At 43.1% G+C, this 25,077-nt stretch overlaps 3 protein-coding genes across 3 annotated transcripts; 1 reads left to right on the forward strand and 2 right to left on the reverse strand.

The window, feature by feature from the left end:
• Positions 1-2,092: 2,092 nt before the first annotated feature.
• On the reverse strand, positions 2,093-13,817 carry top3a (DNA topoisomerase III alpha). The gene is given in 21 exon segments (XM_054608338.1): positions 2,093-3,792; positions 4,616-4,787; positions 4,790-5,161; positions 5,163-5,364; positions 6,659-6,781; positions 6,921-7,067; positions 7,226-7,391; positions 7,512-7,625; positions 8,150-8,279; positions 8,778-8,963; positions 9,269-9,479; positions 9,832-9,914; positions 10,062-10,136; positions 11,097-11,197; positions 11,309-11,479; positions 11,694-11,837; positions 12,245-12,353; positions 12,760-12,835; positions 12,916-12,989; positions 13,098-13,157; positions 13,369-13,817. Coding segments are annotated over 21 exon segments (3,111 nt in total). The 5' UTR covers positions 13,600-13,817; the 3' UTR covers positions 2,093-3,628.
• Positions 13,818-14,657: 840 nt separating this feature from the next.
• smcr8a (Smith-Magenis syndrome chromosome region, candidate 8a) lies at positions 14,658-21,834 on the forward strand. Its single transcript, XM_054608339.1, has 3 exons — positions 14,658-15,864; positions 16,906-18,684; positions 19,484-21,834. The coding sequence occupies exons 1-3, from the start codon at positions 15,263-15,265 to the stop codon at positions 19,941-19,943; spliced, it is 2,841 nt and encodes a 946-aa protein (XP_054464314.1). The 5' UTR covers positions 14,658-15,262; the 3' UTR covers positions 19,944-21,834.
• Positions 21,835-22,925: 1,091 nt separating this feature from the next.
• Positions 22,926-24,990, reverse strand: bud31 (BUD31 homolog). The gene is made up of 4 exons (XM_054608340.1): positions 24,798-24,990; positions 24,108-24,230; positions 23,630-23,796; positions 22,926-23,464 (listed from the first exon to the last, which is right to left on the reverse strand). The coding sequence occupies exons 1-4, from the start codon at positions 24,889-24,891 to the stop codon at positions 23,414-23,416; spliced, it is 435 nt and encodes a 144-aa protein (XP_054464315.1). The 5' UTR covers positions 24,892-24,990; the 3' UTR covers positions 22,926-23,413.
• Positions 24,991-25,077: the final 87 nt, after the last annotated feature.

A 25,077-nucleotide genomic window follows, 5' to 3' on the forward strand; every position in this document is an offset into this window, starting at 1 on the left:
GTTTATTTACCTCACTGGTGTTTGCATCAAAGGGGTTCTCCAGTGCTTCAGTCTGTCACATTCAGAAGAAGTCAGACTTGTAGAAACAGATCAACTACACTGATGTAGGAGAGGTCAGGATGTCCTCTGTTTTAATCCCTAGAATGGGTTCAATCTCCAAAACCTGTAAATCCTACATTACCACAAATGCAACTGGGTGCCTTTCATGAGATCCTCCCTGCCTGGTAAGACACCCTGCTACATCTTTTAAACTTCACGCCGTTTCTGTTGGAGTTTCTAGCCCCAAGCCCAAAGTGAGATAACCCTGATGACATCACTATGAGGTCACCAGGGTTATTTTGTCAGACTTTAGACAAGCTCCAATCAGAGACACAGAATCAATTATATATATGTTTTTTTACAGGCTGAGAAGCACTCTGAACTGAAATTAAAATTGGCCCCTTTAAGTTGATACTGTATTACTCCTTTAATATTACTGCTGAGTGTTAGGACTCTGCTGTGAGTCAGGGTAGTTATTGATATTGTTCTGCACTCCTGCATCATCTTATAGCTCCAGTAAGTTAGATCTCGACCTGTGCTGATCTCACTGTGCTTTACAGAGTTTGACTCATTTGTAATTCTGCTCTCGTGTCCCGCTCCCGGTGGTCCCAGCGTCACGGTATCACTTTAAAACATGTAACACGGGATGGAAACAGCACTTTTCCGGTAAGGGGTTGGTTATAGCAGCAATTCAGAAAAAGAAACACGCCAATCACATGACTTGTTATCTGCCCGGATACTCCTGTAGCGGAGTCTGGAGCTGAGGATGGAGAAGCAGAACAAACACACACACACACACACACACACACACACACACACACACACACACACACACACACACACACACACACACACACACACACACACACACACACACACACACACACACACACACACAGGACGGATCAGAGACCCACCCACGTTATGAGTCACGACTGACTCACCGAACGTGACGGTAAAGATCACCACCACTGCTGTGGAATAATAACAGAGACGTGGAGGACACACACACACACACACACACACACACACACACACACACACACACACACACACACACACACACACACACACATACCGGGAATCCATGCGGTTCTGGTTTACTTCCCTTTGGTCCTGGGGGGGTTCTCACTTCATCTGGCTCGTCTGTTACACAGGCTTCACTTCTGAGGAACATCAAACATTACAAACCCGGCAGTAAAGGAGAAAGCTGCACGGCTCAGACCTGGTCTGACGGGTTCCTTATCTGCTAACATGTATGATCACTGGGCATGTTCTTTAGTGAAATACTTAATGCAACAGACGTGTTACTATTCAACATGTGGCATCAGTTAGACCCATACAGTGTTTATGTGAGAGATTTGAGCTATTACCATTTATGATACTTTATACCTCTACTACAGTCAGAGGGAAGTATTATAGTATTACTCCACTACACTTTGACAGCTGTAGTACTATCATATAATATGTGTTATAAACTACCAATCCTAGTTGGGATTGGCAGGAATCTGACCAGCTAGTGCAGTAAAATGCTATGCAATAGTAATACTAGTAGTCTTCCAATGACATAATGTAGAGTAATAAGACTTTGGAAGGGGTTGTTTTCTGCATAAATAGTACTTTTACTTTTCCCCTTTTCTTGAAGTACAATTTTGAAAGATGGACTTTTAGTTGTAACAAAGTCTTTTTTACAGTGTTGTTTGGCTAGTTTTACTGGTAAGGACACCAGTAAAACTTCTTTGCCCTTCTTTGCTCAATTTTGAACATAAAAAACTACAGTAACAGTTATTTAAACTAAAAAGGTTTAGCAAAAATACATTATGTAGAAAGGTTTTCTTCATATTACAGATTACATTTACTATGTACAGCAGCAAGAAAGACGTTTTGAGTTTTATTATTCCTTTCCTCTGTTTAGCTGGCTGAAGGTTTAAAGACTCGAAATGAAACCAAAACCAGTGGAATCCAGAGAAAAATACCAAAGACCGAAACCAAAATGCAGAACATCAATCTAAGGCATGACTGTAAAAATATAAATAACCAGGTTACTGTACATTTATGTTTATTAGCATTCATCAATATTACAATAGAAGTCCTTGGTACTGACAATTCCTCAGACTACAGACAGAGTCATTTTTTTGTACCCATTATATTCAAAGTGTAAACATTTTTTATCTGATGTTTCTTTCGAAGAGCACCTAGAAGAAAACCAACAAATGTAAAACACTTGAGATACGTAGTGATGGTAACAATGATGAAAACCAAAAGGGAACCAATTGACAGCCACACACTTGAGCTCCACAACTGCTCTTTAGAAATCCATGGCAGATGTCATGGACGTCAAGGAGACCACGTCCATATTTTATACAGTCTATGGGTGGAATCATACCAGCCGTAATGACAAATTTGGCTAGGGGCAAAAAGAAGTACTCTCTTTCTTTCGGCAGCCCTTGATTGGACCACACCCATCTTCAAACTAAACCTTCTCAACAAAACACACTGGTAAAGTTCTCAAAAGCTCTTCTGTGATGGTTCCTCCTACAGTCGGTGTCTCCTGGACCACACTTTGCCATGACGACACACACAGAGACTCTCAAGGTGAAAACCACACACTCAGTCAGGGCTAGTAATTATTAAGAAACTGTGTGCAAATACATTCTCTTTAAATACACATTTATTCATTAAAAGAGAGCAGTGCTTCTTAGGCAGAATAACTCTTTTAAAACAGATTTCAGTCAAGATGTCAGGTTTATAAACACAAAGAACGGGGGATTCATTCGATTCAAGACCAGCTGAGCAAAACCAGGTTACCGCGGTAACAAACACCGACAAGTTTTAAAACTGGTTCTACTTCTCCATGTAGTCCTCTTTTCCTCTGGCAGCAAAATAGTTCAGCGTGCGTGTGTGTGTTTACGAATGCTGCTCTATAAAGTTAGGCATTTTGGTAAATGTACTTAGACTTTCAGTATTTATGCTAAGCTAAGCTAACTGCTGGCTGTAGCTTCATATTTACTGTACAGACTTAAGAATGGTTTCAATATTCTCATCTAACTCTTGGCAATAGAGCAAATAAGTGTATTACCTAAAACGTTACGATACTAAAAGTTAACTGGACCCCAAAATGACCCCTTACTTCCCTCCCATGCTCCAGAAAAGAGCCATTCATCTTGAACGTGCACACTGCAGATCTGAGGAGAACTGAGAAATTACAGCTGGATCAAAACAGAGAGAAAAGTTCTCATTTCCATTGACCTGGGACACAATATGTCTTGGACATTCCCCCTTTTTATAACAAAGTCGTCATTGTGCTGGACAACTGTGACTGTGTAATAGAATTTCTGATTTAGTTTGAGTCTGAGTCATTGCATGACTTCAGTCTTGCGCTCAAAGCAGTTTTTGCCCTCTTGGAACTGTTATCAAAATGTAACTTTCCAGAAGGCATACAGGGTCTTGTTTATATTCTCATAAGAGGTCCACCCCTTGTGAAGAGGTACTTACAATCTGAGTCTCTGCATATTTGAAAAATAAAATCTGACCACAGACTTTTAAGTCATAGACCTCAGCACCTCCACACTGTGTCTTAAAGCAGCCGTCACCGCTGGGGGCAGGTAACTCGGGTGTGTCCCGGCATGTGGCAGATGCCGCAGGTCCGAGGTTTCCTAGCAGCTGGAGGTTTGTTAGCGGTGGCATCTCCCGTTATCTTCATTCCCTTCTTCCCTGCGTCGCCACCACCATTAAATCCACCACCAAACACACCTGACATGGGGGAACAGAGACCAAACACAACATGAGGCGGTTAGAGGTCGCTGCATGAAAAGCAGAAGATGTTTCTGTGTTCACTGGGACTGAAGGCACCGCGTCAGCCGGGTAAGTGGATGCCTCAAGGTCTCAGTGGGAGTGTTTGTGAGTCGTGACAGCTTTTCTTTATCATTAAATAAAGATGTAGGTGAGGATTATCTTAGTCGCTTTCTCTGGTGCTTCATCTCTATACATCTTTTCTGCATTGCTCGCATTAAGATGTTTTGAATAAACAGTGCTGCCGAGCAAACTGAAAGCATTAGATGAGTCCAGACTCATGGTGTCAATTATCTGTCAGCAAGATTAATGCAGTCAGAGATTTAACTGTGAGAAATCAAATGAAAAGCACCGCAGATGTCTGTAATGTATCGTAAATGCGTTAATGGGTGTTCTTCCCTTTAATTTGACTCCAGTTTGCTTGTGGTGCATGAGAATGAGAAAATGTAACGATTTAATAAGTACCACAGACCGAAACCAAAGAAACATTTGAAGATGGATTTTCTAAAGTCCCATTTTGGTCAGCACAGCTGATAGTAACAGAACCAAAACTCAAATTTTAATGTGCGACAAGTGACTATATTTTTTTTATGCAACAAAGGTGTTTCAGCAGTCTGTCACTGCATTTCGTTAGCGCCGCTGCTAGCATAGCTAAAAATGTCTCATTCAAAGGATATTCATTTTTAATAACAGAAAGAACATTTTGATAAGTGTGTTTTGTGTGTGTGTGTGTGTGTGTGTGTGTGTGTGTGTGTGTGTGTGTGTGTGTGTGAGAGAGCCTTGCCTGGTGGAGGTTCGTTCTCATCGGCCCACTGGAAGAAGCCACACGTTTGGTCTCTTGGTTTCCCGCAGGTGTGGAACATCCGGCCCTTGTTTGGACCGTCCTTCTGCACCATACGTGTCACCGCTGCCTCATTACAGTTACACATCGTCTGTCCCGCATGTCCTCCTGCACCAGCTTCCTGCCCTCTGCTTCCTCCTGGGGGTTCCTGAACCCCAGAGAGAGCCTCGGTGGGGCTTCCAGTGGAGGACCTCGGCTCTGCGACTCCCCCTGCTGACTCGGCTCATCCGCCCACAGAAAGAAGTTGCAGCTCCCAGCGTTGCACTTGTAGAACTGACGACCTTGGTTGGGACCATCTTTGCGCACGGTTAGGAGGAGTGCATCCTGACCACAGTTACACACAATGACATCGCTGTTGGGGTCTGCCCTGACCCCAGCGCCACCTGCTGGAGGTCGTGGCTGCGGGGTCCAGGAGGGGACCGGAGGAAGGGAAGGTCGAGGATTTGAACTCGGGGGTCTTGGGTGCTCTGGTCTTGGGGGCCGTGGAGCTGGTGGGCGAGGGTCGTCTCGTCGTCCTCCCCTTCCTCCCCCTCCTCCACCCATCCCCCTCCTCCACCCCCCCACCTCCCCCTGCCCGAAGGTACTTCAGGTCCAGCACCTCTCTGAGCGTCTCGTCACATCCACCGATGCAGCCGACAAATTCTAAAGGCATCATGGGAGGGAGGCTGCCTCTGCGGAACTTGAACTTTAACCTGAAGAGTGTCAGACAAACAGGAAACAAATGTTAAAGAACCTCAGTATTCCCACATGATGTGATGAGAGTGAGATGAAAAGGGATCCACAGTTTAGTCCTCACTGACTGCTGCTGTTGCTCTGAATGTGTGCAGATTTTTGAAGTGAATATACAATTATTGTAAAAAATGTTATAGATCACAGTACACTAAGTTCTCACTGTGTGTGTACTAGTTATAGGCAATTTCTAAAAAGAAGTTGATGGAGCCTGCCTTTAAAAATGCGTGCGTGTACAATAAAAGTTTGAATAATGCAGCAGGTTGCTGTAGCGACCAGTGATGAGGAAGGAAATAGTTTATTAATGCACACATCTGCTGTTATACAACATGCTGAAACTGCTGGGAGAAATCTGTTAAAAAAAACAAAAAAAAACTGTGATATTGTCTTAGAGTGAGGGCTGTAGTTCAACTTTGAGCTCTTTACCAGATTGGTTGCCATGGAAACAGATGCTGGTGTGGAGCACTTTGGCTCGTTGCTAGTGAGGGTGCCCTATATTTGTACTGAGCCGAGGCACGTGCTCAAGGGGTTAACGCCCACTTGTGTAAACGAGAATTTTGACAAGTTTCTTGCACTGCTGAAGCCACTGAGAGCCTCATCTGCTGTTTGTTGTTGTGATTGCACAGGAAGCGGCGCCTACACACACTTCTGATTAATCTGAGAAATGGAAGCTGTGTGTTCAAGGTAAACAAGGAAACAGCACTATATTGTTTACTGGTCTAATAATTAATAATTTTTTGTTATTGTTAAGCACTTTGTGATCTTGCTCTATGAAAGGTGCTATATAAAATAAACTTTACTTACTCATCAAACCGACAAACATTGTCACATACAGATGATCAGTTATGCATATACTGTATGGATTCTAACTGAAGCTAATAGGTTTTTAAATTTAGGGTAAAACAGCCAAACAAATAAGAGCATAAAGTAGGGGGACTCACAAGAGATATAAAAAAAAGAAAATCGGCATGCTGGCAGCTTTTGGAGTCTGTACCAACTGATGATGACTAAATTGAATGTGTAAAATCTGTATCTAAATTACTTTGGGATAATATCGAAATCTAACACATTATATGTTACACTGTATGTATGTAGAACTAAATGACCAACATCTAAATCTGCTCCTCTACTTTTTCACAATTCATCTGATCCCAAAATATCTGACCAAAAATGATATGCAAAAAAAAATGTTAATTTAAATGGTTTCCTGCGTTTGATGTTAAGTTAACAGTGGTCTAGTATAAAATGAAAACTTACATGTGAACAGGGTGCGGCTGACAGGTGGGACAGATGTCGTCGTCTCTGCTCACCTCCAGCACCGTGTCGGGGAACCACACTGCTGTCTTACAGGCTGGGAAGCCCGCACAGGACAGGTACTTACTGCAGGACGACAGACAGAGTTAGAGAGCCCACTGTAGTCTTGTTCTAGCCCAAGTACCGCACATCTTTCCAAAGCATACTTTACTGTCGTTAGATGCTCTCCTTCCTTTTGGGCACACGCAAAAACTTGACCCCTCACCTGTTTCCCTCCTTCTTCTTCTTCAGCACCATGTCCTGCCCGCAGTGAGGGCACTTCCTGACCGGTAGCAGCATCTCCATGTCCTGCTGCTCTGCTTCAGCGATCTCCTGAGCTGCACCCAGATATGGCGACAGGGCTTCATCCAACCTGAAGCGACAACAGAACATGACCTCTTACCAACAGCCTGCAGTGACTCCAGGCACTGACGGATCAGTTTAATTGATCCGTCATTAACAAACATCACACGGTTCTGCTTATTTGGGTCAGAAATTCACAAAACTTCTCCAAGCTAAGTTGTGACTAACTTTTTGGCTTTCCTGACAGACTCGATGAAGACGCTCTTGTATTTCTGGATTTGGTTCTGCAGCACACTCTGTTTGTCCTTTCTGCCCTCTGATACCAGCTTAAGGTCCGCCTCCAATTCAGCACGCAAGTTTGGTTTGGACATTTCATATCCCATGGAGTTGTATCCTTAACAAACACACACACATTTTGATAAATAACATAGTTGAATGACAGGAACCACGGCGTAAGAGCTGCTATCTATGTATAAAGGCCCATTGTGTATGAAGTGTGTGTGTGTGAACATACCCTCCACCAGTCCCATGCCGAGCTCCCCAGGCAGAAACCTCTGATCAGCTGTCAAGCCCACATACATGCGACTCTTAATAGTCTCTATGTGATCTGCATGGGTTGCATCAGTGCCTGTAACACACACAGTTACAGAGTTTGAGTTTTTTTATGTTTATTTTATGTTGACTTGACCAGAAGAGTCACCAACTTGTTACCAGGTTTACTTTAACTGAAAAAGGCTGTGCAAAAGGAATGGGTACTATATGTACTGAGGTCAGTTCTGGTAACATTAGACTGCAGCAGACAATGTTGCAAATCTATGAGCAGGGGCTATATTTTATTTTATCAGTGTGATCAAATACATTGATTTATCATGTATTGAGTTCACTAAATTAGCCCAAAACAGAACAGATTTCCTAGAATATTCAATTGATTAGTTTAAGTAGCATTTACTATATTTCAATTAACATTGATATTGTAAAACTATTGATGCTGTGACATACAATTTGGAACCTTTTTTATGTAAATCTGACTAAGGGTTAGAAGTCTATTGACAATTGTGGATTAGCACAAAATAAGACCTTTTGTGGGATTTATTAATAACTTTGAGTGGTTGTAAAGACATATATTTTTAAAAATCTGTCTCATATCTGTACCGATGCCATGCTTCTCCATCAGGGATATGAGGTCGGCTTCAGTGAGCAGCTGAGGAGGACTCGTCTGTCCGTCCACCATCTCAACAGCAGAGGGCTGGAACTGAGAGCCTTGCTCATACACTGGAATCACCTGGCAATAACAAATGGTAAATGGTAAATGGACTGTACTTGTATAGCGCTTTTCTAGTCTTCCGACCACTCAAAGCGCTTTTACATTACTAATCAATCACCCATTCCCACCCATTCATACAGTGATGACAGGGGCTACCATGCAAGGTGCCACCTGCCCATCAGGATCTATCTAATCTTTCACACCCATTCATACACCGATGGCACAGCCTTCGGGAGCAACTCAGGATTAAGTGTCTTGCCCAAGGACACATCGTCATGGACTGCCGGAGCCAGGGATCGAACCGCCGATCAGATAGCAGGTTTACTGAATGTATCACACACAAGCAGCAGGCAACTGGAACCACAAACAACCTTTTCTCTTAGTTTAGTAGTTAAGAAGCCTTTAGATAAGACTGCCAATTATTTGAGAATGAAGGTCAGCCTGTTATTGTAAAAACACACACACACACACACACACACGCGCGCACACACACACACACACACACACACACCATACCTTAGCACTCCACCTGTCATACGGGTAAACGTCCAAGTAGTTCCTTGCAATGATCATGAGTCCCGAGGCGGAGAAGTTCTCCTGGGCGATGTCTATGTCAACCACGGTCTCCTGCCCCGCAGCATCCTGGGATACACAGGCCAGGAAGTGCCGGACAATGAACTCATACAAACGTCCTTCATTGCCCTGGACACAAAAGAAACAAAAGTTATCTGTGAAACCTTTTAGAATATTGTTTCCATTATATTGTTGAGAAAAAAAGAAACAGTTGAGGGGTATGACAAGGGATGTTTGGGTCAGAACAACCTGCCCCATTAACCAGCAGTGGGTGTATTTTGGTATGATTGTTTACTGTGATTAAAAATGTAAACAATAACATGTGAGCAGTAAGTTATTGTTGGAAAATGTTACCCCAGAGAGAAAAAACTCAAATTATGAGGGGTAAAAAGGAACATTTGCATAAATTGAGACCCAGTTTTTTGCAGACTTACTTGCAGTGTACTGGAGAACTTGGTGGGGTGTATGGGGGGATGGGCTTGGTCAGATTTCTTGCCCTGTCGTGGGTTGGGACCGCCAGGCTGGTCCATCACCCGCTGGGCGAACGTCCCCCAGACCGGGCTTTGTGTCTGCTGCTCCACCAGGGGACCGAGAGCCAAGGTTGCGGGAAAAATGTTTGTCTCAGTACGGGGGTAGCTGATATACCTGAGAAAAAAAACAAAACATAAAGTCACAAGCCATCTTCACACAGAAAAAGTGAGATTGCTGATTAACTCATCTATTTAACACCTGATAGACACCACCCTGCCAGATGGTGTCTTGCCATGTACAAAAATAGACATGACTTTAAGGTGTTTTAACAACTAGGTAAACAAACAAAGAATTGACTGTTCAACTGACACCACAAAGCCTCTAAAAATGTGGATTCAAGTCAGATATCTGAATAAAACAAGTTCAAGTGAAATATCAAAACTACTGTGGGATGATAAACTGATGCTAAGACAAAAGCAATACTTTACAGTATGCTTGTACATTATCTAACATGCACTCAACTCACCCCTGGGTATAGAGTTTCTCTGCAATTTTCATTGTCTCTTTGGCACTTATTTTTAGCTTCCGAGATGCAAGTTTCTCCATTTCCTGTTGTTCGATAAAGTAAGAGGATTGAAAAAAAAATATATTTATATATATAAAAAACTGCTTACACTTAATAACATGAACAGGTGTGTTTTGAGATTCTGTTTGTGTACATTCTATGTGTGTGACTGCTTGGCTTCATATTCTTACCACAGTGTCCAAAGGCAGCGGTCTCCACTTGCTCTTGGGTTTGCTGGTTACTGAGGTGACTGTTGCTATGGGATCCTGGAAAAGAGTGAAACGATATTCTAGTGAGTAGCTTCCTACATTCATTTAGGCAGATTGACAACACACACTGAAATGTACTGCTTCGTCCTCCAGATGCAGATGGAGGTTACACATGTGTGGATGAGTTTACACCAAAGAGAAGACACACACACACACGCACGCACGCACGCAGAGCTGGTGCAGGTCCATGGTGCCTTTCTAGGTAATATAGGGCAACATCAGACATCAGTGTATATTTGCTTTTAAGATTAATCAATAAACCGTATTATTAGTTTTTTGGAGGGGAAACTATGTGTGGGTGATAATGAGTGTGAGTTATCAGACTTCATCACAGTATAATAACAATTCATTTTACTGTCATACTTCACTACAATATCATAATAGCTGGTGATAGATAAAAAGATCTGATGATATTGAGAAATTATTGAGTAATGTTACGACCTGATTTGGCAGACATCATTTGGATTTTCTTAATGGTATATTTAGGGTGACACATTTTATTCTTAACATTTACAGCTTTTGAGAAGATGCAAAATCTATAAAGTTATTTTGATGCCTCCAATATTTTGTCAGTGAAAGTAGCATTCTTAAATTCTGTGGTACAAATCGCAGAAGGTAACAGTTCTTTTACTTCCTTTATCTTTACTTCTTCAATAATGTTGTGTTTGATGGAGTTAGTTAGAACAGATGTATAGTGGTTGTTACCATTTTTGTAGAGACACAGTTTGTCTGTGTTTTGGTTAGGGCAGGGAAGCCGGTGGTTGTAAGTAAATTTAAGCATCATAGCAATTCAAATCATATTACAATTAGCATTTTCAGAGATAAGACCAAACTAAATCTAAAAGTATCCTTAAGACCTTCAACCTTCCATTCACAAAAATAAACTAGTAACAAAGTACATAACATAACAAAATCTATGACATGACATAGAACATACACGCACAAACAGGCAGTTACCTCCATGCAGATCTGGTAGAGCACCAGGCAAGCTGTGTGGTTGAAGAGACGGTTTCTTTTCCAGCTGAACTCCACAGTGTCCTCCTCCACCTCGTGCAGCACTGACACAAAGACAAACATAAAGAACAGATGGGATGAAGAGGAGCGAGCTAGAATAAGTCAAAGACCTGAATGCTACCGATCTATGTGTCTGTGCACAGATGAGTTTGTACCTTTGATCTTGTAGAAAGTCTCAGGTATGAACGCCTGGATGGCTTTGAAACGCTCCACCACAAAACCCAGAGTGGGAAACTGACAGCTGCCGTATGAGATCAGCTGATTGGCCAGAGCCTGTGGGAAGATCTTCTGCAGCCGAAGTGTCTGGAATCGAGTGAAGGACGCACCTGGAGAAGATGAGCACAGGAAAGAGGATGGGATCATATTATCATGTGATATTCTATATTTTCATAAACAAAGCTATTAGTGTTGTATCATGGCTGAAGTGACGTTTAACCATGAACCATTATCTGTTTAGCCGTCCCATAATGAAATAATCTTTTCTTCTGCATTAGTGTGTCCCTATGTATTGCCCAGTAAAGTTTAGGAGTGCTACCTTACCTATTCGCAGGTCCAGCTCCTGACGGACATCAACAGCATCGCTGACGTTAGCATCTGGCTCCATTAGGGTCTCACAAGCTCTCCGAATGGAGTTGGGGGTGATCTCAGAAAACTTTGCCCGAAATACTTGTAAATTGGGCTTCACTATGAATTAAAACATAAAAAGAAAATACACACACACACGCACACACACTATTATCAGGAGCAGTTTGTTGACAGTTTGTTTTGTTTTTGGACGGATTCAACAAGTTAGATATGACGTGTTTAGAGTTTGTTGTTTTTGGACAGCGCCAGGCTAGCTGCTTTTCTCTGCTTTCGGTCTTTGTGCTAAGCTAAGCTAACTGTATTCTGGCTCCAGCTTTATATTTACAGTATAAATATAAAAGTGGTAGCAATCTTCTCATCTAGCCTTCAGCAGTAAGAGTTTCTCCCAAATGTCGAACTATTCCTTTGAAAAGGAGTTAAGGATGCACGCTCAGTTGCGGCCACACAACAACAACAACAACAACAACAACAACAACAAAAAGAACACACACATATTACTTTCATACCTGCTTTGCAGACATCTATGATTTCAAAGCCAATGTTTTCTCCCTCTCTGTCACAATCAGTCCAGATAACTAAGGCTTGGCACTGCCTCACCTCTTTCTCCAGTGTCCGCTAGAGAGACAGAGAAAAAAGGGACAAGAGAAAGGAAAGAAAGAGGAATATTTCAAATCTACTTCTATTATCCATATTTATCATTATTTCCTCTCAATGAAAATGCAGGCCTCCCATTGCAGAGAGATGAAAAGGAGTAGAAAGTACATTATCTGCTGCAGCAAGCTCAACAAAATGGTACATCCTAGTTTTATAATTATAGATTAAAAGGTTATTGATGCAAAAAGACAAAAATAGTATTGGGTTGTGGGTAAATCATGGTCCAAAAACATAAACTATCACATTACCATGACTAATCAACATCACAATAACATAATATGGCTACAACATAGGTTTATTTAAATACAAAGTAAATCAGATTTTTGTATATTTTTGTGACACCTGGGAGGACAGTATTTAAGCATACCTTGATTTGTTTCATGTTATCTGGACAGTACTTCTCCACTTCAGCATCAAATAACAGCACAGGATTGCAACTGTGCCTGCGGAGAGAAAAGGTACAAATATAATCAGTTTTGTGATGTACAAAAAATACAAAAAAAACAATCCTGTTTCATCTTACCATTTCTGGAACTGTGCTTTAAACTCCAGACCCAGTAAATGTCCTGACACTGAAGTCATTGTTACTGTCACATCCTGGAGTGGGAAGGACACATAATGAAACCAGGAAAATGTTAAACACAAAACAAAACAGACTTAAATGTGCATGTGTGCATATCTAATTATTTCACTGTATCAACTTACCTGACCAAAGAGATGATATTCAAACTCATAGATTTTATTAAACTTTGACATCCCCTCTCTCTAAAATGGGAAAGAAGACAATCAGAACTGGAGAAAACAAAGAGAAATAGAAAAAGATATCTTTATCATTCCTTATAGTATGCTCTGGTTTGAAACATATATAGTGAATTTACATATGGGCATGAATCGGTTATCAAAATTGATGTCGACTGCCATATGATAAGATGATGTGTTGGGGGTATTGTACTGTTTGTGAGAAGACTTGACTAACCCTCCTGGACCTGCCGCTGGACATGATCTCTGAGATGCCTTTGGCAGCGTCGTTCTTCTCGGCCACGCAGAGGACCCTTCTGATCTGACCCCGGCTCCGGATCATGTCTGCCTGCTGCTGTGTGTCCGGACACAGGTCGCTCTGCGCCGCACAGAGGCCCCTCCGTCCTTGGACCCCGAGCCACTGTAATCCCGATCGGAGCAGAGATCTCCCGAGGAGCTGCACTAGCATGCCTGGCTGCTGTCACATGAAGAAGCCGGTCCTCCAGGCAGCCTGCTGTCTCTCCACCGTGTTAGCATGTTAGCTAACGTCGCTAGCTGAAGCCATGCTATCTGCTACCCGAAACTTTCAAAAAGAGAAACAAAGTAGTCACCGGTTGACAAGCTTCACTCCCAACGGCTTTAATGGAAGAAATAATCATTTGAAAAAATTAAATATTTATCGAAGCCCTTAAAAAAACGCGAACTAAGAGCTACGAGGAGCAACATGGACCTCTGTTTACAAATCCCCCGCCGAGTCGCCTGTCAAATATTACCGTAAATAAGGTCGTAATACTGTCGTGATACTGTCGTAAAACATGGACCCACCGAATCTTCTGAAAACAAACAGGTTTATGTTAATAACAGCACAATGATTGACTATGGGCTCCATGCGTAGCGTATTTATTATGAAAACATAGCTCATAATAACAATTATATTGTAAATATTACTGCTACATCATATCAACGTTAAACAGAAAATGTAAATACACCCTAAATCAGAATTTTTCATTTTGACATTTTAACGGCGCTGGTGCGTTACACATTTCTGTTTGCAATGTTAGACATTGTATTTACAGTTTAAATTTAACTACTATCTTGTCAAATAAAAAAGTAAACAATTCAGTATTACTCCAACAAAATATTATTCATGGAAAGGACAGAGTTGCCCTCATGTGAGGGAATAATCATTGGAAGTATCATTTTACAGGACCATCATTATACTAAGTAGTTGAACTAGATGGCCTGAAACTGGTTTTCAATCGAGAGATTGTTGAATATATAAACTTATTTATTTCTAAAGGAATTTCAGGACACATGCAAATACTCCTTTTAAGTAAAACTTAAAGAAAGTACAAATAAACAGATTCCCAAATCTGATTATGTTAAAATGACAATGAGTTACTCAGGCTCATCGATCGTTTTCATCACCAAAGAAGTTTCTGCGAGCGTCCTAGAAAAAAATGTGACATTTCAGTTTTAGGGTGGAACTTCTCTAGATGGGGAGGCCGGTTGGTCACCTGACAAGAATACGAGCAGCTGAGTAAACATGGCGTCTGTCTTTGGAGGTGCTGATTCCATGTAGCAGTCTGTTAGCGGTGTCTCTGTCGCACCAGCGTCCCGAACACAGTGACGAGCTGGAGGCGACGCATGAAGGCATGAAGCGGAGACGGACAGGAGCGCGTAACTGATGCTGCTTTTCTTGCCTCTCTCTGTGCAGAGTATGAATGGTCTGATGCCTCCCGGACCTCCTGATTGGCGCAAGATAATTGCTTTTGTTAACAGAGACTCTGATTTGTGTTGCTGTCGAGGTGTTTCCTTTTATTTTTTACTGACAAATATCATGGCTGTTGTTTGATAGACTCTCTTCTGCAGTGGTGCAGCAGCATTTTGGGCCCACTCTGCTCTGGGACCCCCTTTTACATTTCTAATTTTTGTGTGTGGACCTTCTTCATCTCTGGACCCTTAGAATCTCCAGCTCTTTTAACCTCACAAACAATTGTGCAGCAGGATGGTCCATCCGACTGCACTACATGTGGTAGCCCTCCACCACTGTGCTCCTACAGATGGTTCATGACTGTTAGTCGTCCTGCACTGTGCGTTGTGTCTCTCATGCCTTGCTCACCAACACCACTATGATAGGCTCACCTGACGTGGTGGCGTTCACTAAAGAGGACGAATATGGGCAGACAACTCCCGACCCCTGGTCTCTCCCTGAGGAGTTCTCTGTTCCTCTCCATCCACTGGCCGACTCAAACCCCTGGGCCAAGACGTCCTACGCCAAGTTCACCAAAGACTTCATCCTCATCTCTGAGTTCTCTGAGCAGGTGGGCCCTCAGCCTCTCCTCACCATCCCAGACGAGCCCAAAGTCTGCGGCACCTTCGATCTCAACTACTTCTCCCTGCGCATCATGTCGGTGGACTACCAGGCCTCTTTTGTGGGACATCCACCCGGCACTGGCTACCCTAGGCTCAGTTTTGTGGAGGACTCGAGGGTGGTGCTGGGTGACTCAAAGGAGGGGGCGTTCGCCTACGTCCATCACCTTACCCTTTACGACCTGGAGGCGAGGGGCTTCGTGCGACCCTTCTGTATGGCGTACGTGTCGGCAGACGAAAGGAAAATCATGCTGCAGTTTCAGGAGCTGTCTCTCCGCTTCTCACAGGCCTCTGAGTGTCTGAAGGCTGGGAACAGGAGAGCGTTTGCCAAGGAACTCCAGAGGAAGCTCCGAGACCTGGAGTAAGAGCTTTTAACTACTAAATCATATCTGATGTCCTCTCTAATCTTTTGTTCAGTCATTTAGGTAAATGGTGAACAGAATAATCTTTGAGAAATGGTAATCACAGGGCCGGATTAATCAGTTAGGGGGCCCTGGAACAAATATTTGCTGTTTGCCCCTTTTAGGCCCCTCAACTACTGCCCTCTGTTTATTGTCCATGTACTTAGTTCCCATTAAGTACAGTACTGTAAGAAGACTGTACATGCTAGTTTGATTATGTGCCCAGACATCCGGAGACAAACCAGGGTCCCTATACTGGAATAAAACCACCAGACTTGAAGGTTTCATTGTGTCAGTAAATTTGTGGAAAATGGATTATTAATAGCCTAATCAGTTTTATATGCATCATGTGAGCAAACTATAAACAAGTACAGCATTCCATCTGTATGAGGGTTTATTTGATCATTGGACGGCTTACAAATTAGGTTATCCACAGTTTCAATACTTTTTGTCCAGAATGAATTAATATACAAATGAGGGGGGGGTGTATTTGTCCCTAAACCTTATTTTGCAAAAAAACATACAAACTCTGGTTAATTAAACCACTTCTTAACGCTCAGTAATATAGGTTAACAAATGGGGGAATATATGTTCAAATGGAAAGTGTTGATGTGATGCCCCCCAAAAAAAGTGAAATAACATTTTGACACATGGTACTTCTACCGCTCAGAGTTCTAAAATAGGCGAGGAATGGTGCAGTCCCAGGGGCTCTCTGTCCTGTTCACGATGGCAATACTAACATGCTGATGGTGACATTAACCATGTTCGCCATCCTGATTGCATGTCAGCATGCCAACATTCACTAATGGGCGCGAAACACATAAGTACCACTGAGGCTAATGGGAATGTCATTAGTATTGCGGGTTTGTGGTCCTAAACTAAACTAAAGTAATGATTCTTTCAATCTGATGATGGAGAAAGATGTTAGAATTCATAGAAGACATTTCACTCAAAACCACAAATGTGATTGTGACCGTGTACTTGTGCCTTCTTCCCCTCAGGTACACTCACTCCGTGCTGCAGCGGGAGGAGGGCCTGCAGAGAGAGGCGGGGCCTCAGTGCATGTACTCCGCTCACGCTGTAGAGAAGGCCAACGAGCTGGCAAACGTGGAAAAGAGCATCTATGAACACAGAGACCTGCTGAGACAGATCAGCTCCTACCATCACCGTCCACGCAGAGACCCTCAAGCTGTCAGCTGCCAGAAGTGTGTCACCGAATGCTTGAGTGAGTGTGAGCAGCTGCTGGAAAAATACGCCAAGCTCGCCAAACCCTTCAGTTACACCGACACACGGGAGAAGAGGGAGGAAGGGCAGGGTCAGGTTGACGATAAAGGAGGTGGTGGAGAAGCAGACGAAGAGGAAGACGAGGGCGTGAAGCGCAGGCCGTCCTACACGCCGCAGTTGATCAAAGCTAAGTCTGCAAAGTGCTTTGACAAGCGCCTGAAGACTCTGCAGGAGCTGTGTGAGGTTTCTTTCTACGAGGCCACCGTGGCGCTCTTGAAGGAGACGGAGAGGAGTTTCCGGGGCGACCTGTGTTACCTGTACACACGCCGCCTGGACAGGGCGCTGCGCAGGAAACAGAGAGTTACCAACTTCCTGTTTGAGGAGGACCTTGGAGATGATGATGAGGATGAAGGGGGAACACTAAGACCATTCTGTGCTGTGAACCATGCTGTAGATAACTTAACATTCTTAAATCCACCTCCTATTGTGCTAGGACCAGAACCTCTAGAGCTTGATGCTCTGGAGGTTCCAGATCCTCTAGACCCAGCCTCTGAGACCAGCCACACTCAGGAGAGTGAGCTTGGGCTTGTGGAGAGCCATCTGGAGTCCTCCCCCTCAGACCAGACCCTGGAGACCCAGGGGAGCTCGGAGGAGACCAAAGGAAGCTTTAGCAGCGATAAGAGCGGGACGGGTCCAGCAGAGAGGCAACAGAATCCGGCTTGTATGAAGTCAGAAGCCCCTGATCCTGATTCTGACTTGACCCCTGACCCTGACCATAACACTGACCTGGATAGGGAGAGCAGCAGTGAAGAGATGGAGACTACTGCTGGGGAGGATGAGGGAGACGGGACACCGGTGTCCTTGCTGGAGGTGGTGTCTGAGCTGGAGGCCAGCAGAGAGGACGAGTGTGATGGAGTAACTGATGGGGCTTGTGAGAGGCAGTCTGACTTGTTGGTTCCTCTGGACACAGCGTGCTGTATGTCCCAAGATGGTTTCCTTTACGAGGCTTCTGCCCCAGAGGTGGTGCCTCGTCTTGGCCAAAGCTCCCACCAACAGCCCTGTGAACCTCCGGTGGTCAACCAGGAGCCCCAGGCCCTGCTCCATCTCCAGGACGACTACGCGGTGGGTTCTCCAGGCTCAGAGAGCCCTGCGGCTGGGCTGGAGCTGCCCGTGGGGCTCCTTGGGGATGCAGTGTCCAGAACCTCAGTGGAGGATGGATCTGACTGTACCATGAGTGCTTCTATGGGGTCTGATCGGGGTGCCTCCCCTCTGGGCTATGGGGGGGTTGTGACCCTGCGTCAGAGGAAGAAGGCGGGACAGGGAGCCTTGAGGTTCGTGCGACAGTACCCCTTCGCCTTGCAAGCTCTGTGGTGTCTGCTGAGCGGCAGAACCCTGGTGGTGCTCGGGGCGGATGAGGGTATAGTCCGCCGACTGGTTGCCGCTCTGGCCCTCTTTGTGCCTAATCCTGGGAAGTGTGGAGAGAGGGTTCAGGCCTGGCTGTCCTGCCCCTTCACCCTTACCGACCTGCAGAGGTGGAAACTCGTTGGATTGCAAAGGTATTTCCAATTTGCATTTATATTTAAAGCATTTCACTTTATACAAATAATAATGACGGATGGTGTTCCTAACATACATTTAAAAAAACATTGAGCTTGAAGCTCACAGATTTTAGAGAGTCTCCATTAATTTGAAGTTTGAAAATGACGGTTCATTCCTGCTTGTTGTTTGTATCACACCTTACTATACTGCCACTCATCTGGCGTGACTCAGTCCTCGATGACTCACACAACCAACTATTCAACTGATAAACCTCCAGCGTCACATCTGTCCTTGAACTTCTTCTTCAACTCTACTCATCTTTCCTACGACAAAACGGGAATTGCAATATTTTTCACTTAGAGAGGAGGCCTTAGCTTCATGAACCCATGTCCTTGGTGAGACGGGGAGGACGGCATCTAGCTGTATTCAAAATGTTAGTCGTGACAAATCAAACTGGATTTTCTTCATTTTTACACTCTCACCTTATTAATGTAGGGCATATATGCTGACATATCTGTGTATTCATGCAGAAAATAATCCATTTAGTTGTTTACAGTTACTAGACAAATAAGCAAAGTAAATTTGAATTAAAATTGCTGCGCAGAATTCTAGACACCAAATATTTGCTTTTCAGGGTCAGCTGGACATGCAGATATGGAACCAATTGTGCTGAGCATGTTAATCTTCATTTAAGAAATATTAATTTCAATTCAAACATGGAGGATGACATACAATAAAACCATTAATTATATGTTTGTGTATAAGCTGCCTTTTCTAAGCATTAAATACGTGTTTGTGTCTGTCTGTCCCTCACAGAGTAGCGTCCCCTGTGGGTTCGAGCATGCTTTACTCGCTGTCCAGATACAGCCGCTACATCTCCATCCTGGATGCCGACCAGAAGACCTTGCGCTGTCCGCCGTATCGAGGTCAACTCCTCGCCAACATAGCCGACCACCGCACCTACATCCGCCGTGGCTCCACCTACTTCCTTCACTTACAGAGCACACTCTGTCACCTGGCAGCCAGGGCCTTCCTGTTCACCTTCACCCACCACCTCCACCTGCCGGTCAGCTCCACGGAGGGGCCCGAGGTCGTGGAGGGCCGACGCCTCTGCTTCCTGCAGGAGCAACTGGGGCTTGGAGAGGAGGACAGCCAAATACTGCTCTACCTCAGCCAGCTCATCACTCAGCAGTACCTACAGCCGGCCAGCGGGAGCAGAGCAGCACCGACCTGTTTTAGTTTTAACTACACCACCAGCGTTTTATACAAAATCTGATATCATTTTGGGACGAGGATTCCCACATACGTTTTAGTAAAAATCATGTTTTTTAATGGACCAAAGGCGATCTTAAAAGGTCCACGGCCATTTTAGTTTTAGGACAAACTTCTGCTGTTGTTTTATCTGTGTAATCTCTCTCCGCCTTGCTGTCTTCTTCTCCGTGCTTTCTCTTTCCTCTGTGTGCAGGAAAAAGGAGTCTGAGTGAGTTGGGAATGTTACTGAGTGGTTCACTTTGCCTCTATTTGGTCCAGAGCACGTTGACACTCACAAACACAAATAACAGAGCAGACGAAGGTCGCCTCTACTTATTGTCCTATGAGTCATTTGTGTGTGTCGCTTGCGCTGGCTTGTTTAAGGTCAGTCACCACCCCTCTCCTCACCCACACACACACACACACACACACACACACACACACACACACACACACACACACACACACACACACACACACACACACACACACTCAATCCAACATGGCTGTTTGTCTGTGAAATCCTAGCTCTGTGATAACACCTACCAATCACTGAGCAGTTTGTCAGCTATGATATCATCTCAGCTATGTATAAACATGTTTTTCAAACCGCCTCACATATGCTGACATTTTCTGCCTGTGGAGAGCAGACGTCTCTCTGAATCTGTCCGTGAAACCTTCTCAGCACTGCGCAGGCTTGTTACAGCTGGTTTTGTGACATGCCTCCTTCTCTCTTTGAGAACTATCACATAACTTTCAAAGGCCAAAAACCTTTCTGAATCCTATCTTTTTTCTTTTAATATTTATTTTGTGAATCAATTTTAACTCACTTTCCTGCAGTAATCTCTATCACGTTGTTGGATTGATGCTCAGTAGATTTGACTTTTGAGAGCATGGAGTAAACATTCCCAACCTTTCAGGTTGCGATGCATGAAGAAGTGTGTTTGCTGTGTGAATTATGGATCCAGTCGGCCCCACGTGATATTTGCATGTCCAGAAATAACATCACCGCAATACATACTCACCCATGTTGGGCCAGCGGCAGCCAAAACCTGTCACTATAATGTGCTGGTGAGCATTTTATCGATATTACTCACAAGCTCCGGTACATTTTAAAGCTACTTAACCTAAATGTATTGAATTTCACTGTTGTCTTAAAGTTGTGTGAGGGTGTTGTGGTGTCAGCATGAGACTGTCTTGTGCCAGGGTGAATCGCCATAGTGATAATATTTCTGTCTTGTTGTGTATTTGGGTGAATTCGGAGAAGATTGGAGAGTTTCACAGTTTGGAGATCTTTTAAGTTCTGTCTCATGGGCCAGTGAAACAACACTGAACAAGCGTCTCTGATAGTATTTTTGATTTTACTGTTCCTAATTCTGTGGCGTCAGTGATGGAGCTGTAATTTCTGTATCTAGAATGGTAACTGTACTTGTGAAAGCATGGTACGAATTTTAATGTGAAAGGTCAAACAATGTGGGACCATGGCTACGAACAAGACACTTTTTTTTTTTAATGGCATACGCTTTTAACTAACAGCAAGGTCACATTTTTAATTCCACCTAATGTATTATTTCAGTTATTTCTATTTTGTCAGAGGTTGTTATTATTTTGGAACTGCTTGAATAACACATTTTACTGCTGAATTGTTACTTTTTTTTTAAGAAAGATTTCTGTCCCTCTAATGCAAAAAGGTGAATGTAATCTGAATAAGCCATACCACAGTGTGCTTAACACGTCGTCACTCAGTGTCCTTATGTTGCCATATCATGCCCACCTTTTGTATCCCATCACGAGGGAGTGTCGTGCTCACTTCGGCCCTGTGAGGCGTCGCTGTTGCCAGTGATTTTAATGAAGCACGTTGTGAATGTCTTGATGCTTTTATGTAAATGTTGACGATATTCATTTATTCCATTAAATTATTTGATCCATTTTATTTTTGCGTGGATTGATGGGTATATAAGAAGTTAGATGATCATGCTGAATATGGCTTTGGGATACTAGATCATCATTTAACACCAAACCCTCTAACAGACTTGTCTGTGTGACTTGCTTTAGCGATGACGGATGTGCGAACATTCAAGGTGTCGTGAATAATTAATGTCTGTTAAAACAACTAATTGCCCTGCAAGAGCAGCAGAAGGCAACATGGTGGACGGAACGAGAAAGTTGCAGTAAATTAATGATAGAACACTTTGCAGCAATATTAAATTAATATTGTCATGCAGGGACAGAGTGAGTGGGCAGCTGTGTGTGTCACTCATAATGCAAACAAGTGGGCTTTCCCACTTTAGCCTTTAATGATAAAAATTGAAACAATCCAATAGTACTATAGATGTACCTTTTTAGATGAGAAAACACCCATGTTAGAAAACTCGTCACTTCTATGACAAACTCATTCTTATTCGTCTTGAGTAACTACTGTGGTCATGGCAACATTAATGATGATAAATTACAAGCATAATGAATAAGAATCTGCTCTGTGATGCGAGTCAAAAAACATGGAAACTGTCACTAAACTGCAAATTTCCCCACTGCAGGACTAATAAAGGATTATCTTATCTTACTAAGAGCATTTTAGCTTAATTAGTAACTGTTAATACAGACAAACTATTTAATTTAGGAATATTGACAGTTTTTTCCTGAAATTCAATGGAATTCTGTCTGAATCATGTAACTCCGACATTAAGGCCTATATTTTAGTAAAAACATATTACTTTGGCCTTTCCCTCAAACAACTAAATCTCACCTTCATGAAGGACCTGCACATGTGCAGAGGTCACTTCTCAAAGATCAGACACAAAGAAAAATACACGTTCAATCTCATGCATGGTTAGAAAACACTCTGCAACCTTTTAGTGATTCATGCTTCTTCAAGAAAATATAAACAACAACCCAACTCTAAAGTCAATGTTTTCTTATTTCATGAGATGAATTATGCTTTGAGAACAAGAAGGTTGAAACTTGAGTCTAAATTGGATTTCAAACTTTACCAACATCATAAAATACAAAAAGGAAGCTCAGGTAAATCAAGATCGTTTTATTTAAAATTACACTACAAGAACAATGATGAAGAAAACTTGTTAAGGATTAAAACAATGACACAAAACAAAACTCACCTCCCTCCCAGCCCTCTTCAAGTTAAATGAAAAACATTAGAATTGAAAATGACCTTCACAGTGGGTATGACTAGCTGGAATGACAGGCCTTATACAGAAACAGCCAACCTCAACTTCCTACTTTGAGCTTTTGGAGTTGAAGGCTTTAGTTAGGTAGGAAAAAAAAAATGTAATACAATATGGCCCCTCACTGTGTATTCTCCTTTGCTCCCCTGTTTTCAAAAACTGACCCCTTTAAGGGCAACTGAGGGTGATGGTGAGGATATCAGTGATTTGTTTCTGACTGAAATAAAGACAATGTTGCTTTGGGGTTTTGAGTGCACAGATGGTGGCTGGGTGAGCCCTGGTGTCCAACAGAAAATAGACGGCATGTCAGCACTTAGCCGGAGCATCCTCTGCATCCACAGTGGGTGCATTCAATGATCCTTCCCTGCGTAAGAAAAAACAAAAAAACAGCCAGATTTAGAAAACAAGAACATACAAGAAATGAGGCCATCTCATTTGGCGTCATGTGGATTTTATCACTTGGATAGTCTTTCAAAATGATTAAATTAGACGACTGTACTGAGAATCACCCAAATTATGTCAGACTTACAACTTCCAGCTTGCTCTTGGGGACTCTGCAGATGCAGTTAGTACCAAAGTTGGTGTCTCGTGTTTGGATGCAACGAAGGCAGCACAGGTTCTCGTAGCCCTGCTTCTTCCACTTGGCAATCAGGTTCTTGTCTGCATAGCCTTCCTTTATACAGTACTCATACAGCTCTGTCAGGAGACACACAGAAAGACAACACTGGTTTGGAATCTAGCACACAGAATATAACTATGATTGGGTTTCAAATGTTTGGTCATGTGCAAAACAAAAATTATAAAAAAGGTAAAATAAAAAAAGCAAACTGACATGCATTTGCTGAAATCTTTGCACGTCATCACAGACATAACAAATATGTCATGCTGAATGTTAAGGATTATATTAAAATGCTGAAGTAGACCGAAGTGGAAGAAGAAATAAACTAAGTGGAAATGGGAAACATTAGACTTGAAATTGTTAAACAGGTGGAGGGGGAACTGTCTACCTCTGCTGATGGCTTTCCTTTTGTAGAAGAGGTCGTAGATGTATCGACTTCGCTGATGGTGCAGTCTGAAAATTGGCCAAAGGGACTCCACCTTTCGTTTCCCCTCGTGAGGCTCTGTTTCAGCTGGGAAACAAAAGAAAATGAAGATAGTTAACTGTGGAAAAGTGAAATCAATGGTCTGGACTAGGTTTTAAGTGCCAACCATATCCAAGGTATTGCATATTATCCGTTCAGGAGAGCATTTCCCCCGAATTTACCCAAACTGTTACCAAAAAGTTGGAAGCAGATTTCTGTCTTAAGTACAACTGTGTACAGTAATATTAAGGTTCCCTTCATCAGAGTGAGTGGTAGAGCCATGTTCTGGTCCTTTAACACTAGACAGACAGTTACATTACAGCAATAACAAACAAAGGCATCGGCCTTAACTACCACCACTTTACCAGTAGCTAGCATTAGCAGCTGGGTTAGTTGATCACATTTCCTTCATTCGTTCCTGAATGAATCCTGTTGGTTATCCATTTCTTAAATGTCAGACAAAACTCATTTCACAACCAACACCCGTGGATTAACCAGCTGTAAAATAAAACTAAATGGGGATCCATCAAGATCTAAAGACGAGGTGAAGACGGAGATTACTGCTGCGTGCTGTGGCTGTGAGCAGCATCGGATAATCACTCTCTACCAGCTTACCTTCTCTCATCTTCTGGTCCAGCTCGTCCAGAGTGGGCTCGATGAGCTCCCAGCCGTCCGGAGGCGGCTTCCGGCTCCTCTTTACCTTCGGCATGTTGCTTTGCTTAAGAACAATAGAGAACGAAAGCTCTCCGTGTTTTCGTTTTAATTTAGCGAACCCGTCTTTGGCGCTACAATGTGACGTCACGTGGGGTCCATTTCACCTCGTCGTCGCTTGAATGACGTCACGATGCCAAATAAACGCATAACTTCTTAAATCTTTCCTCAGACTAACATTTAC

The sequence above is a fragment of the Anoplopoma fimbria genome, chromosome 11 (assembly GCF_027596085.1).
Source record: "Anoplopoma fimbria isolate UVic2021 breed Golden Eagle Sablefish chromosome 11, Afim_UVic_2022, whole genome shotgun sequence".
NCBI classification, from domain to species: domain Eukaryota; kingdom Metazoa; phylum Chordata; class Actinopteri; order Perciformes; family Anoplopomatidae; genus Anoplopoma; species Anoplopoma fimbria.

Coding starts and splice junctions, on each gene's coding strand:
- smcr8a (XM_054608339.1), top strand. CDS start 15,263: ATGATAGGCTCACCTGACGTGGTGGCGTTCACTAAAGAGGACGAATAT. Junction 15,865..16,905: donor AGGAAGCTCCGAGACCTGGA/GTAAGAGCTTTT, acceptor TCTTCCCCTCAG/GTACACTCACTCCGTGCTGC. Junction 18,685..19,483: donor AAACTCGTTGGATTGCAAAG/GTATTTCCAATT, acceptor TGTCCCTCACAG/AGTAGCGTCCCCTGTGGGTT.
- bud31 (XM_054608340.1), bottom strand. CDS start 24,891: ATGCCGAAGGTAAAGAGGAGCCGGAAGCCGCCTCCGGACGGCTGGGAG. Junction 24,231..24,797: donor GGACCAGAAGATGAGAGAAG/GTAAGCTGGTAG, acceptor TTTGTTTCCCAG/CTGAAACAGAGCCTCACGAG. Junction 23,465..23,629: donor CCAAGAGCAAGCTGGAAGTT/GTAAGTCTGACA, acceptor TTTCTTACGCAG/GGAAGGATCATTGAATGCAC.